This window comes from Humulus lupulus, chromosome X (genome assembly GCF_963169125.1).
Source record: "Humulus lupulus chromosome X, drHumLupu1.1, whole genome shotgun sequence".
Taxonomy (NCBI): Eukaryota; Viridiplantae; Streptophyta; class Magnoliopsida; order Rosales; family Cannabaceae; genus Humulus; species Humulus lupulus.
The window spans coordinates 187196111-187211810 of NC_084802.1; the positions used below are offsets into that span (position 1 = coordinate 187196111).

Consider the following 15700-nt stretch of genomic DNA (forward strand, 5'->3'; position numbering starts at 1 on the left):
AAAATTTAAGGTTATATTCATTCTAAGTGTGTAAATCTCGAGAACATACCAATTTCTTTTTTTTTCTTAAAATCAACTAAACCAACAATTGAGTGAGAAATTATGTCTCACCAATGTTTTTATCAAATTTTATTCAAAACCATCGTCTGGCATTGTTTTGGCATCATTTTAGGACACTAAAATCAAGTTTTCATGTGACCATCGCAGGGCCATCAGTTTTGCAGTCTTAGGCCTCTAAAGTCAGAGACAGTCTCGCTAAGGCAGTAAGTGGCAACCTCAGATTGGTGAGCTCGGAAACTACGTAGTCTCAGAGGTGCTCCGAGGTTATAAATTAGGCTCGCAACTCACAGTAGCAATGGTTCAACACTTGTATAAACTTCTTGATTTATTTCTTGCCCTCAGACAAGGTGGTTCGAGCTCAAGGGGTGTAAGCTCGAAGAGGATGGTTTCGTCAATAAGTACTTGTTGCGAGCATAGGCGAACCAAGATGACGAGCTTGCAATAGGCAAATGGTCTCGAAGGCGCATGAATCTAGCATCCAAGCTCGTCAGTTGTATGTGAACGTATTTATTGTTATAAAATCACTATGTTTAAGAAATCTGATGTAATTTGTTATTAAATCACAAATATCATGGGATATTACCGCGTACGTGATAACTGTATGCATTTAATGGAATTATTTTATTCGATTTGTACAATAACTTCCCGAAATCTGTGGGAAGATGTTCAGAGTACCCCTCTATAAATAGAGTGGGATAATCATAACTTCCCGAAATCTGTGGGAAGAGGTTCAGAAAACCCCTCTATAAATAGAGTGGGATAATTCATTTGTAAGGGAGACCGAAAAACTAATATTAGGAAAAACTTTGTTCAATTGCTTCCAGAAAGCTATCAGAGAGTTCCAAGGAGTTAATAACATAGACTCATGAACTAGACAGATTTTAACTGCTGAACCACGTAAAAGATCATGTCTATACTTTTTGTTTCCTCTGGTAGATTTTTGTTTAATTGATCTTCTTCTTTAAATTGACAAAAAACAACGTCAACAAAAATATAATTTAAATATTTAGACAAAAAAAATTTCAAACAAAATAATATATGAATTAAAATAAAACTTTAAAAAAAATTATGAAAACAAGATAAAATAACATGATTCAAATTAATACAAAAAAAATTAAAATTAAGGAATAACAAACAAAAAAAAATGTTCAGAATAAATTAAAAAAACAATTTAATTTAATTCTTTTAAATAAATTGGGTGCCTATATAAATTATTAGGGTGTAAATATTATTATCTTTTTTAAATTATGAGTACAAAAAAACACAAAGCCTCAATTTTTTCATTTCAAAATGTTCAATATCATGGTCATACTACACTTCTCCATAAAAAATGGAGGTCTCAATTAGGGCTGTGCAGAAATTTTTACAACCCGCCCAACCCGAATAATCCGCCCAAACCAACCCGAAAAAACCGCCAAAAAACGCAACCCGAATAAACCGACCAAAATTTAAACCGCCCAATTGTTTCATTGGGCGGGTTGAAAATATAACCCAACCCGCCCAATTAAGCATTATATATATATATATTTAATTAAATTTATATTTAAAAAAAATAAAACCCTACTGAACCATATTATTAACTTTGTCTCTGTCTGCCTCTTTTATTTTCTTTTTTTCCCGTTTCTTTTCTTTCCTCTGCTGTATGTTCCTTGTCCAATATGCATATACACAAAATATATAACTAAGTAATTATAGGGAAAAAAAACAAAAAAAGTTTTACACGAATAACAAGCAAAGTAAAGATTCATAATTAGATTTAGAGCCAAATTACTTTGTCTAACTTCGCAAATGACTCTGCCTTACGAGGGGCCCACCCTTTGATGGCGTCTCCGGCAACGGAGGTCAACCACGACGGCCAACCCGCCTCTTCATTCGGGTCCCTTCCTCCACTACCATTGCTGTTTCCATTAACGACACTAACTATCCTAGTCATCTGTGGTTTTGATTTACTGGAGCTCAACTCCATGGTGGCCAATCTCTGGTGATGATCAATCGAGGGTCCTTCGACGACCACCACTCTGTTGTCGTCTTCCTTGGGCTTTCTGTGAATAGAGCCAGAGGTCTGAGAGACGTTGGCTCTTGAAGTTGCCCGAGATAAAGGACGCACCGAGCCATCGCCATTAACCTCAACCAAAAATTTTTCTCTCTTTTGAGACGGAGGAGCGACCAGTTGAACCGAATTTGCCTTTGCCAATTCATTTCCTTTCTCGTATTCTTTGGCTACATCCTTTTCCGATGCTCCCTTTGAGCAAATACAGCCCATATTTTAACGGTATAAACCGAAGTTTTCAAAACAGGGGAACCTGAATTCTTACGAGAATCTTTAATGGAGGCTCCGCTTTGCAAATTTTTTATCATTAACGAAATGGGAAATCCTGTATTTTCCTGGGAAACCAAGAGTTTCCCTAATTAACCCTCCTTTCTCCCTCAATATCTCAATCTGGGTACTCCTCAAACTCATTAACAAATTTTGGTTTGGGCGGGTTGACCCGCCCCAAAAAATACTATTTTTCGGTTTGGGCGGGTTAACCCGACCAACCCGCCCAAATTATTGGACGGGTTAAAAAAAATTTTTTTATTAATTTGGCAAGTTTCAAGTCACTTTTGCTAACCCGATTATGACATTGGACAGGTAAAAATGCTTTGTAACCCGACCAACCCGCCTAATACTCACCCCTAGTCTCAATATCAAATCCCCTTCCCCAATGTCAAAAAAACAAATAGTCAAACGTCATTTCTTATTTGTATAACAACATGAGGACTAATATGTAAATAATATTAAAATTGAGGACTGATAGTACAAATACAAATATTTCGAAACTTCTATCTACCAATCCAATTAATGGGCCCGAAAACAGACAGACCGGTTGGCTGTACCGTTGTCCGCCGTTTAAACACTAACGAAACTTCGCTTGATATTTTATTATATAAATAAATAATTTAAAATTTTGTCCAAAAACAATATATAAATAATAATTTAAAATTGAAAAAGGAAAAAGGAGCTATGCCCAGCACAGTGATGAAAATGAAACCACCCCATTTTTGTGCCGAACCCGAAATTGTTGTAAAATTAAAGTCTTTAACACTTAACAGCGTGGCGCCAACTGGTTACAAATCCCACATCGAATATTGGCATATATTTTAAATTAAAAAAAAAAAAACTTAGAAAAAGTTATAGTTAAAGAGAAGAGAGTTTCTTTCTATTTCTAAGCTTGGAAAAAGTCTACAGGAAAGAGAGAAGAGATTGGCTATGGCGATACTGTTCGCGTTGGTGGCCAGGGGATCGGTGGTGCTGGCGGAGTTCAGCGCCACATCGACCAACGCTGGCGCCATCTCTAGGCAAATTATTGAGAAGATCCCTGGTAATAACGATTCCAACGTTTCTTACTCTCAGGATCGATACATATTCCACATCAGGCGAACCGATGGCCTCACCGTCCTCTGTATGGCCGACGAAGGCGCCGGCCGTAAGCCCCTAATCACTGCTCATCTCAGTTTTCTTCTTTTTTTCCGTTTTGGTCTTCTTTCGAAGATTTGATTGCTATGATTTCATTGTCTATGTTTTATAGATTAACCAATTTTGTATTTTTTTTGTATTGTACTGGTTTTAAATTGTGTTTTTGGGATATGCTGTAGTCTTCCAAGTATTAGTTTTAAGTGTCTTTCTTTGCCTTTGATGCCGTCGAAATTTTGGATGCACTTTCGCTTCTGAGCATATGATTGCTGTATTTGTTGTTTAGTGCTATTTTGTGTGTATTCCAATTTGATGAGGTTTCTTTTTTTCTTAGTTTAAAATTGTTCGTGTGGTCTGGTAATTTGTACGGAATATCCATCTCCCTTATCAAATTAAATAAGAACAGAGTACAAAAACTAATAATATTTAAAGAATTTCATTGTACGACTTTGAATTTGTGCAGGGAGAATACCCTTCGCGTTTCTCGAGGATATTCATCAAAGATTTGTGAGGACTTATGGCCGTGCAGTTCATTCAGCCCAGGCTTATGGCATGAACGATGAATTTTCGAGGGTTTTAAGCCAGCAGATAGAATACTACTCAAGTGATCCAAATGCCGATAGGATAAATCGCCTTAAAGGTGAAATGAGTCAGGTAAGAGTTGAATGTTTTACTCTTAATGGAGGAAATCAAATAGCCCATGTTGAGTTTTTGAAAGAAACTTTGGGGTCACTAGTTTTGGTTACCTATGTTTATAACTGATGAATGTCATGGTTTTGAATCTTTGATTTTTTTCTCAATTCTAAATGAAACAAGTAAAATTGTATATATTGAGCTTATTAACAACCGTTGATAGGTAAATCTACCTGCTTTATTAATGATATTTCTCTACTTTTCTTGTTTGTATCAATGTAGGTTCGAAATGTCATGATAGAAAATATTGACAAGGTATTAGAAAGAGGCGACCGCTTAGAGTTGCTAGTTGATAAAACTGCTAATATGCAAGGAAACACTTTCAGATTCAGAAAACAAGCTCGTCGTTTTAGAAGCGCTGTATGGTGGAGAAATGTAAAGCTCACGTATGTTTTTTAAACTGAAGCCTTTTCTTTAGTTACTTCAAGCCTTTGCAGGTGAAAAATTGTGTGGGAGCGCATCACTTGAATGTGTAACTAATTGTCTATCATTTAGTTATAGTAAATGCAACAAGGACATTCAATTAAGTGTGAGCTTGCTTCATCATCAAAAGTTGATCTGACAGGGATTATTATGAAGGAAAAAAATAAATTTAATGACAACTGATGCAATGCCCATCAGCTCAAGTTCTTTAAAATTGAATAACGAAGTGAAATCCAGCTCAATTTCCAAATGTTTCTTCTTATTCACTAGTGTCAACTGTAATTTTATAATGCTCTGATAATTTGGACTGTAATCAAGCATCAAATTGTCAGATTTCGCTGTGTCGTTTGGAACAGTTGAGATCCATATTAACTAGCACCACTTTATTTACTACGATGGCTACTGACTGAATTCTTCATTATTCTTGCAGGATTGCTCTTATAATCCTTTTGCTAGTGGTTGCTTATGTCGTATTGGCTTTTGTCTGCCATGGAGTTTTATTACCGTCCTGTTTTTAGGGAGGGTGAGGATGAAGCTATGTCTGGAGATATCCTGTGCTTGACCCTCAACCTCTCTTTTTTCCCCCTCTTTTAACCCCTCTACTCCCTCTCTGGTATATGGTTTTGGTATTCTTCAACCCGACATTTTGTGGAAAACAGATCGGTTTATGTGAGTTTTAAGTCTGTTTTTGTGTGGGCAATGTTGTGTATTTTTCATGAATATATATGATCTGTGTCTCAGATTGCATCCTCCTATGCTGATTTATAAAGTTGGCTTTAATTATATTTATATAAAAATATATTTAAATGTTTATATATATATATATATATATATATTGCCATATGCATGGATTGTGGACTAAACTCGAAATTGAAGTAAACAAAAAGATGATCTGGGTATTTACAGAATTCAGGTATATTCTCCTTAAAGAAAAGATTGAGTTCACGAGAGAAAAGCTGTCGTTAGTCGTGCCAACATAGTTAGAAAAAATTACGTGACTACCCATTCTTAGTTAACCATTATAATTTTTACCCATCTCTCTTATGTTAATACCTAAAATCTTAATCAATGTATCCATAGTACCCTCCCCATTACACGATCTCCTCAAATGCAATCAAAAAACTTCTCCAATACTATCTTTCACGCCCAGTCGCCACCACTTTCATCTTCCGCACCACGAGCCAGCCGAGCTCACGACAGAACTAGGCACACAGTCATGACTTATCATCTTGTTCACCACAACCCAGCCTAACTCTCACATATCTTCTAGCCACCACCAATTCTGTTGTTGGAGTTGAACTTCCTCTCATCTTATGTATGTAAAATAGTTTTAAAAAATTCGTTTGTTTGATGAAAGTCCTCAACTGACATATGGTATTGTGTGTATTTGTAGATTGTGTTTGATAATTAATTTATCTTTTTCTATGGTGTTTTTATGATTTATGTTTAGTTTTTCTTGAATGTTTGAATCCATTAAGTATATTATGGAATTGTACAAGCTTATGTATAGTATACAATATAATGTTTTATATTTTATATGGTCGTAGTTTAGATTTTAATTTTAGTGGTTTTACTTTTATGCTTTGTAGTTTAAATTTTTAAGAATCTTGGTTTAAAATTTGAAGAGTCATGATTTAAATTTTAAGCACTGTGTTTTAAATTTAAAATAGTCGTAATTTAAATTTTAAGCATTGTGGTTTTAATTTTAAAGACTAATGGTTTAAATTTTAAAGAGTGGTTTAGATTTTAAAAGATCATAGTTTATATGTTATATGGTCGTTGTTTAGATTTTAAGTCTAGTTGTTTAACTTTTAAATCTTCTGATTGAGATTTTAAGCCTTGTGGTTTAAACTTTAAAAATTCGTGGCTTAATTTTTAAGCTTTGTGGTTTAAATTTTACAGAATCGCAGTTTAAATTTTAAGTCTTATAGTTTAAATTTTAAAGACTAGTGTTTTAAACTTAAATTTTAAAGAGTCGCAGTTTAGATTTTAAAGGATCATAATTTTTATTTTATATGGTCGTAGTTTAGATTTTAAGCCCAGTGATTTAACTTTAAATCTTGTGGTTTAAATTTTAAAGAATCGTACTTTAAATGTTAAGTCTTGTGGTTTAAATTTTCAAAAGTTCTGATTTAAATTTGAAGCTTTATGGTTTAAATTTTAAGCATTGGGATTTAAATTTTAAAGAGTCGTGGTTTAGATATTAAAGGATCATGTTTTATATTTTTTATGGTCGTGATTTAGATTTTAAGTCTAGTGGTTTAACTTTTATGCCTTGTGGTTTATATTTTAAAGAGTTGTAGTTTAAATTTTAAAGAATAGTGGTTTAAAATTTAAATAGTCGTGGTTTAGATTTCAACTAATTATGTTTTATATTTTATATGACCATGATTTAGATTTTAAGCCTAGTAGTTAAACTTTTTAGCCTTGTGGTATAAATTTTATGTCTTGTGGTTTAAATTTTAAAAAATCGTGGTTTAAATTTTAAGTCTTGTAGTTTAAATTTTAAAGAGCATGGTTTAAATTTTAAGCATTATGGTTTAAATTTTAAGGCTTGTGACTTAAATTTTAAGCCTTGTGATTTGAATTTTAAATAGTCATTGTCTAGATTTTAAAAAATCGTAATTTAGATTTTAAGGGATCATGATTTATATTTTATATGGTCGTGGTTTAGAATTCATGTCTTGTGGTTTAACTTTTAAGTCTCGTAGTTTAAATTTTAAAAGTCGTGGATTAAATTTTAAGATGATTTAAATTTTAAAAAATCATGATTTAAACTATATGTTTTAAATTTTAAGTCATATGGTTATGATTTAAATTTTAAGCCCTATGATTTAAATTTTAAAGAGACGTGATTTAAATTTTAGTCTTTGTGATTTATATTTTAAGCTTCGTGGTTTGTATTTTGAAGAATTGTAGTTTAGATTTTACGCCTTAATGTTTAAACTTTTTAAGGGTTGTGATTTAGATTTTATTTCTTAATGTTTATATTTTAAATGAATGTAGTTTACATTTTAAGTTTTGTCATTTAAACCGTTCATGTTTACATTTTAAAGAATAATTTTTCATAAATTGAATACAATCCTATAAATGTAGTTGCCACACATATAAATGACACACTACAATTAGAATGCATTTCCTATTTAATTATAATATAACACATATAATATAAACTACAACAACACTTACAACCATGTGCTGTAATTTGATAAATCTCGTAATAACAATAGATAAAATTTAACTAAAAGTGGGTACTTCTCAATTTCTCTCTAATTTTCCGAAATTGCCAAAGTACCTATCCGAAGGGCCTGATTGGTTCGCGATTAGAAAACTGTATTTTTGAAAAGTGGGATTCTGAAATGAAAATCTGAATTTAGTGACTGAAAACATGTTTCTGAAAATGTGATTGGTTCAATGTCAGTAAACTGTTTTTGAGTTTTAAAAAACTGAATCTGTGATTGGGATTAAATTTGAAAATATAACAGATACTGAATACGTGATTGATTTAACTGAAAGTAAAATTTAATTATATTGATAAATTAAAATTTAATAATAGTGCATTAATTAAATTCATAACAATATTGCATTGTCATTAACTTTGATTTTTTTTTTATAAATTAAAGTTATATTTTTTTAGGGCATGATTGATTAGTGATTTAAAAATTATATTTTGAAAAAGTATGATTCTGAAAAAAAGAATCTAGATTTAGTGTCTGAAAATATGTTTATGAAAATGTGATTAAATGTATTGTCCGTTAACTATTTTTGAGTTTTCTAAAATTGAATAATTTTTTGGTAGAAAATCTAAAAATTGAATATGTAATATATATTTTTTATTTTTGGTATAATAATAATTGAAGTGAAAATATTTTTTTTATTTATTTGTTGTAATTTTTATTTGATCAATGATTTTTTTTAGAAAATATATTGTAAATTAGAATTAAATTATATTCTGTTATATGATTTTATAATCAATTATTTTACTAAATTTATATAGATAAAAATTTTAAAAAGTAGATTTACTTGTAAAAAGGACAAAAGAAAAAAAATCAAGACTGTATGAAAAATAAAAGAAAATTAGCAAGAATTTTTTTTTTTTTTTTAAAACTCAATTTACAATTTGTGGACTTAGAAAAATATTTTATTTTGTTAGCTATTTTTATTTTATAATATTTAACTTTTAGTATAGAATTGAAATGATAAATTTATATTTATTTATTAATAGTAATTTTTTTTTTGTAATATTTATTTTATAAAATATTTTATCATTAGCTGAATTTTATTTTAAAAAATATATTATAAATTAGAATCAATTGCATCACTTCGTATAATTTTACAATGAAATTTTTAACAAATATATATAGTTATGGAGGTGAATAAGAATTTTAAATTGAAGAAAATACCCTTTTTATTAAAAAAATAGAGTAAATATTTTAACACTAGAATTGTAAAAAGAAAGAAAAAAAATTGTCAGTAAAGAAAAATTATTGTACATAACATAGCACCTTAACAAAAAATATAAAAAGTCTATTAATATATAAAGAGAACATAAGAAACAAGTGCTCAAAAAAAAAAAAAAAAAAAAAAAAAAACGTGAAAACATCATTTCCTAAATTCAATATTAAATTATAAAACTATTTTAATTCAATATTTTTTAACAAATGATAATATTAAATTTTGATAATAAATTTAGTTAAATAAAATTTAAATTTAGAATATTAATTAATAAATTCATGATAAATTATGTACTATTAAAATATTTTATGTACATTATATATGTATATATTTTTCATTTTTGAGGTCTACTGTGCATTTTATTAAATACATTTTTTCATTCTTACAAAATATACAACAAAATCCAAACTAATATTTGAAATGGAGGAAAACGTGAAAAAGTTGTTTTCAATTCTGTAGTATAAAATTGGGATATGAATTAGGATTTGCTTTTTCAAAATAAAGAACCAATCAAGTATTATGATGGGACCTACCTTATTTTTGTTTTTGAAATTATAAAATGTGATTTAGATTTGCTACCAATCAAGCCCTAAAGGTCTTTTACATATCGGGCATTTGCAGCAATACTTGGAAAACATTTGGCTTCACACACAAACGTTGTGCATGCTGCCAATGGATCCCGATATGCTGAAAACGACAGGCTAATATCTACTACTGTCAATCTCTAGATGACACCAGAATTTGAAATAGAAATCCTAGACTTGAAAATACTACAATTTTTACAAGGGAAGACATAAGGAAAAGCATATATACCAATTAAAACAGTCATTCGTGGAAAGATCTTGGTGTTCCTTCCAGGTTGCCAAGTTAATTTGTATTCTATGTTACACTAAGTTATCCTCCACAAGATTAAACTTGTTTAACAATGCCTCTAATTCTTGCAAGGTGGTCTTATAACGTTCTTGCGATTGTGCCCCTTCTTCCACAACCGGAAGGGACAGCTTATTTAGATGAGTATACCAGTACAATGGGTTATTATACATCTCAACAGATGAAACACTGGAGCCATGATCAAGAAGATACCTGCACTTGAAATCTTTACTCCACCGAGGCAGAATGTAACGTGATGGAATTTCCTCGATGCCATTGTAGTTAAGAACATTCAAGGCGTGCCTACATAGATAGCCTTTGAAATTAAACAAACTGCAAATGCATCTGATGTCCACTTGTGTTGTCTCAAACAAAACCTCGTGGTACTTGACTTCCTTCTCATTCCCCTCAACTTCAACTCTTTCTTTGACTATGTATGTAATTATTGGCCCATTAAAATTGACCTGCCTTGTGTTGAAACAGGAGTACATCCCCTCAACTTCAGATTGGAACCTCTTGAAGATTTCGCTTGTGTATATTCTTGATAGCTGAACTTCGAAATTGCATCTTGTTTTCAATTCAGAACTTGAATTTCTTGACTCCAGATCTGCTGTGACTTCTTTCATGTGCTTCCTATGTAGAGCTAGATCGTACTTATCAACAAATTCCTTAAATGATGTGTGTTTATGTACATAACCATCAAAAAAAGCAGTCAAGCCCTCATTTTCTTGAATAGGGATCATTCCAGCAAAAAATATGTCCTTTAAGTAAACTGGAACCCAGAGCTGTCGTTCTTCATACAACATCTGAAGCCATTTATTATCCCCCAGGCCATACCGTTCGATCATGTCAGCCCAAGAAGTTTCAAATTCCGCAATTTTCAAGGAATTATAAACTGATTTATTCAACTGTCTTTTAATTGTTTCATATCCCTTCAATCCCCCCAACTTCTCTGGAACTCTATGCATAATATACCACAAACAAAAACAATGACGAGCCTTTGGTATAACTTCAGAAATTGCTGTTTGCAAGGGTTTACATTGGTCAGTGATGACAACTCGTGGAGGCTTCTCTAGCATGCATTTCAGCCATGCCCTGAGCATCCATAAGAAGTAGTCTACTGATTCGTGTCCAATAAAGCCACAACCCAGCAATATGGATTGTCCATGGTGGTTTACTCCAACAAATGATATTAGAGGTATCTCATACTTGTTTGCCAAACATGTTGTGTCTATTGCAACTGTGTCGCAAAAATAACCATATGCAGCCCTGGACCTGGCATCAGCCCAGAAAACATTCCTGAGGTGACCATCATCATCGATATCCATCAAGTAAAAGAAATTTGGGTTTGTCAACTTCATGCGACAGAAGTAGTTGTACACTGCATGAGCATCCCCTTCTTTTAGTTCCAAATGTTTAGAGTGATCAACAGAGCTCATACCCTCACTTTCATTAAAACTTAAGTATCCATTACACCCAGAATCCAACACAGCTGTTTTATACAGCTTAATAGTGTGCACTTCTGTAACAGGCTGAGGAGGTGGTTGAGCCTTTTTGGCAGCAAGGATCATTTTTTTATGAGACTTGTAAAACCTCTTGATTTGTGGACTGACTTGATGGTTATGTTCAAGTTCTACTTCAACTATTCTCCACCTTGTTGAATCCACGAGCTTGATGACAATCATTGCAGGGCAACCAGTTCTTGTTTCTGGTCTAGGATTGTTGGCCTCACTCTTTTTCTTGAACCCTGCACTGCTGCAACTTAATTTAGCTCTATACCGCTCTTTTCTCTTTGATCTGAACCATGAATTGCTCACTCTAATGCCAAAGCCCTGTTGTTTACCGTAAGCATTGTAAAAATCATAAGCTGCATCAAAAGAATCAAACTCCAATCCCACAGTTGGAAGCGGGGGATCCTTTTTTTGTGTTTCCCCAGATTCTACATCATGTTCTACCATTGAGAAATCTCCATCAAGATCATATTCATCACCTTCATCAAACACTGGCTCGCTATTGAGACAAACTTCTTCCATCTGAAACACAATTTGAGAGCCAGACAGCTTTAAGTTCCAAAGCTGGTAAAGCTAGCAAAATGAACAGTACCCAAGAACAAATTTTTCAAAATTCATCTTAAGAATTAAAGATGCATCTCTGTCATTTTTACACTTCATTATTTGAGATTGCAACATGAGATTTCAATTCCATCCCAAAATTTATCTTCAATAGAAAGACATCCTTAAGACATGAAAATATTATTTGACAAAAAAAAAAAAAATCCTCCACATTCAGTGTCTTAATCAGAAGCTATTTCCAAACATATTCGAAATCAATATAATTACAAAATAACCTAATACCTTGTTCAAAAAATATAATTACCAAATAACTTAAACTTTTTTTTAAAAAAATGTATATAATTTTCTACTATTTAGAAGTTGTTTTGATATAACTTCTATTTCAAACCACTAACGAAATAAAATAAGCTTTTTCTTCATTCTTTTTTCAAAATTAGATATTTTAGACTTGATGCAAGATTTTGGAGCATCAAGGGGACTGTCGTGGTAAGCCACGGTGACCACGACTGTTTTTAATCGTGCCATGCAGTTTTTCTCGGCCAAGATAGGCCAATAATTTTTTTTTTTTTTTAATTATTACTCACAGATCAGGTGAATAGTTGCAGAAAATTAATAGGGGAAAAAAATATAATTGTCAGAGAAACGTATACCCATTTTCTAGGGGGAGGACTCCAATCCATCCGAAGTGGCAGCGGCGAAGTCCCGTCGTGCCTGTGCTTCGGGGGACTCCGTCCCTGCAACTTCTGATCTTTCTTCCCAAAATTCACTCTCTTTCTCTCTCTCTAAAACCCCAGAGTGATCATCCAATTTCAATCGCCCTCTTTTTCTCCGAGTTGAATTGACAAACTCGATCAGTCGGAAGAGGATTGGGGATAAAGAATCTAGGGTTTTGATGATCAGATCAGAGAAGAGGGGCATATAAATACGTGATTTCCAAATCCACATAACCAACCAACTTTAACAATAATAATAATAATAAAAAAAACAATTTGATTTGCAGAGCCAGGAAGCTTAAAGTTTCAAAACTGGTATAGCTAGCCACAACAAAATTTCAAAAAACCACTAAGTTTTAGGATCATTGGACAAATATAAAGCAGGTGAATTGTAATAAGGCGTTCTAACCTCGTTAAAAAAAGGTACTATTGAGTATTCAGGTCACATTATACAAAAAGGTGAGACTCGTCTCCTCTGAGTAACTGAGTCAAATGATATGTACAACAACAATTCTGATTCTTATGGCTTTTGGTTTGTTCTGGGTTTTGAAAAAAACAAAAACTCACCTTTGAAATTATGCCAAATGGGCGTGGGCGTTGGGCGTGGTTGAATAGGACACGAAAAAGCTTTTCTTCCAAACAAAACCCACCGGGCGGGGGTGTTGAGCTGGGTTTCGATTTTGTACGTCTCTCTCCCACACTCCACTCGCAAGAATTGGAAAATTGGTAAGTGAGTGAGTGTATAAGGTGGGGATTTTTGTTTTCAACGAGACGCCACCGTTTAAATCATTAATTCACTGGTTAGTGAGTGTGTCCAATTTACGGTATATAAAAAAATATCAAGAAAAGTAAACAATAGATAAAGCAGAAACAAAAATAAACACATCCATCAAACTCAATCAAATATATTTAGGAAATCTACAAAAAAAATGCACTAAAAGATTAAAAAAATATGAAAATTATGATTGCATTACAAAAATAGAGAATTTTTTTTTTATAAAAATACATAGGAGCAAATGCGGAAATACAGAGTGGCAAAATCGTAAATAAAAGCGGTAAAATATAATTTTTCGTGATTAACATTTACAAACTTGTAAATATCTGTTACAAAATTGTAAATATCTTTTATATATTTGTAAATAATATTTACAAAAATTAGTTTTAAAATTGTATTTTATTTTGTATACAAAACTTAAGAACAAATTCGTAACTAATTTTTTATTTTTGTAAGTAGGAAATATATTTTTGTAACTAACATCTACAAAAGTAGTTTATAATTAAGAAATTGTAACCAAAATTTACATAAAAATATTATATTTTTCCATATCTTATAATATTGTACCATCAAATTTATATTATACATTCATAATATTGTACCATCAAATTTGTAAATAATATTTAGAAAAGTTGGAAATTTATATTATACAACTTAAAAATATAAATTCAAGATATTCATTATTTATAAAACTTTTTATTATATATATATTTATATTAAAATGCAGTTATAGAGTAGTAAATTACAATAATTTTGTAAACAAATTTTACATTTTTGAAATAACAGTTTGCAAAACTAATTTCCCAATCAAAAAGTTTATTTTTGTAACTAACATTTACATAAATATTTATAAATTTATTTAACATGATTGTTACAAAAATTTACAAAACTAATTTTTTAACTTTAAAATATATTTTTGCAACAAAGCTTGAAATTTGGACTAGATTAAGATTTTAGTTTAACATTGAGTATTGAGATTTTGCGAGCTATGATTTTCAAAACAATATAATATTTTTTTATCACTATCTCTCCTACTACTATTAATATATGTTACAAAATTTATAAAAAAATAATTAATGTTGTCAGCATATATTGAAAATAAATAAATTAAATAAAGTTGGTAACATTTTAAAATAATTAAATTGATTTCACTTTTTTCAATAAAAAAGAATAATTTGACAAAAAATATTAAATAAATAACATAATATATCAGTAATTTGATAATAAATATATATATATATAAAAAAAAAATTGATTTTACCAAATAAAAATGTTACTCTAAATTACAAAATCTACCTAGTAAGAGGATATCATCTAGTTAACTAGGAGAACAAGGCTATGCATATGGACAACTACCTTAATTTTATAATTTATCGTATAAAGCGAAATTTTTTTTAACTTACCGGGTTTTATGTAATTTTCTCTTAAAATTTTATAACTAGTAACGAAATTTCAAAATGTTAGAAACAACAATTCTATAACTATTTCACCAAAATTCATCCAATAATTTGTAACCAAAATTATTAGAAATTATATAGCCGAAGGATTTGTAACAAAAAAGTAAAGGTAAAGTTAAATGGTTGTGTTTTTACGTATCTTTTCAAAATATGAAATTCATTAATGATTATATTCTATACTTTATCAATTTATATCCATTAAAAAATTGAAACTAAAAGTATATGCTTTAATTTATTCTTTATTAATTAATTTTGAATAATAAAATAATTTTAATAAATCAAGTATCATACTAAATTAAGTGAGAAAAGGACAAAAAACAAAAACATACAAAAGGAGAATATTTAATCTACTCTAGCTAGATTTTGTCTACCGTGTAATATATATTATTTTCCTCTTACCCCGTATTATTTCAACTCATCGTATAAATAAAAAAAATTCAAATTTACCGTGTATATTGTAAATTTTCCATATATTTATAAATGAATTTTTCCAGGTAAGGACACCACTTTTGTCCCCATTGTTATATTATAGTTATAACAGGTCTTTTGCCAAATTTTTAGAAAATTCTTAATAATTTACGGTGTCAAAATCAAAGTTCAAACAGACATTTGCACGTGTATTTGATTTTTTTTTATATGTATGAAAAACAGACTATTTGAATTCTGATTTTGGTACTGTAAATTATTCAAAATTTTCTGAAAATTAGCAGGATGCATACTTTAACTGT

General features: G+C 30.7%; 2 protein-coding genes across 5 annotated transcripts; one reads left to right on the forward strand and one right to left on the reverse strand.

Annotated features, from left to right (window-relative positions):
* The first annotated feature begins 3225 nt into the window (after positions 1–3225).
* Positions 3226–5443, forward strand: LOC133803503 (vesicle-associated membrane protein 711). Its single transcript, XM_062241569.1, has 4 exons — positions 3226–3527; positions 3978–4168; positions 4430–4593; positions 5061–5443. Exons 1-4 carry the CDS (start codon positions 3311–3313, stop codon positions 5146–5148), a joined length of 660 nt encoding a protein of 219 aa, XP_062097553.1. The 5' UTR covers positions 3226–3310; the 3' UTR covers positions 5149–5443.
* A 4436-nt stretch (positions 5444–9879) lies between these two features.
* On the reverse strand, positions 9880–13489 carry LOC133803173 (protein FAR1-RELATED SEQUENCE 6-like). 4 transcript variants are annotated; one of them, XM_062241136.1, is made up of 3 exons: positions 13308–13489; positions 12678–12908; positions 9880–12039 (listed from the first exon to the last, which is right to left on the reverse strand). In XM_062241136.1, the coding sequence occupies exons 2-3, from the start codon at positions 12705–12707 to the stop codon at positions 9970–9972; spliced, it is 2100 nt and encodes a 699-aa protein (XP_062097120.1). In that variant the 5' UTR covers positions 12708–12908; positions 13308–13489; the 3' UTR covers positions 9880–9969. The 4 variants fall into 4 exon arrangements, with proteins under 4 accessions (XP_062097120.1, XP_062097121.1, XP_062097122.1 ...); XM_062241137.1 differs by lacking the exon at positions 13308–13489 and adding an exon at positions 13150–13296; XM_062241138.1 differs by lacking the exon at positions 13308–13489 and having other exon boundaries at positions 9880–11988; positions 12678–13300.
* Positions 13490–15700: the final 2211 nt, after the last annotated feature.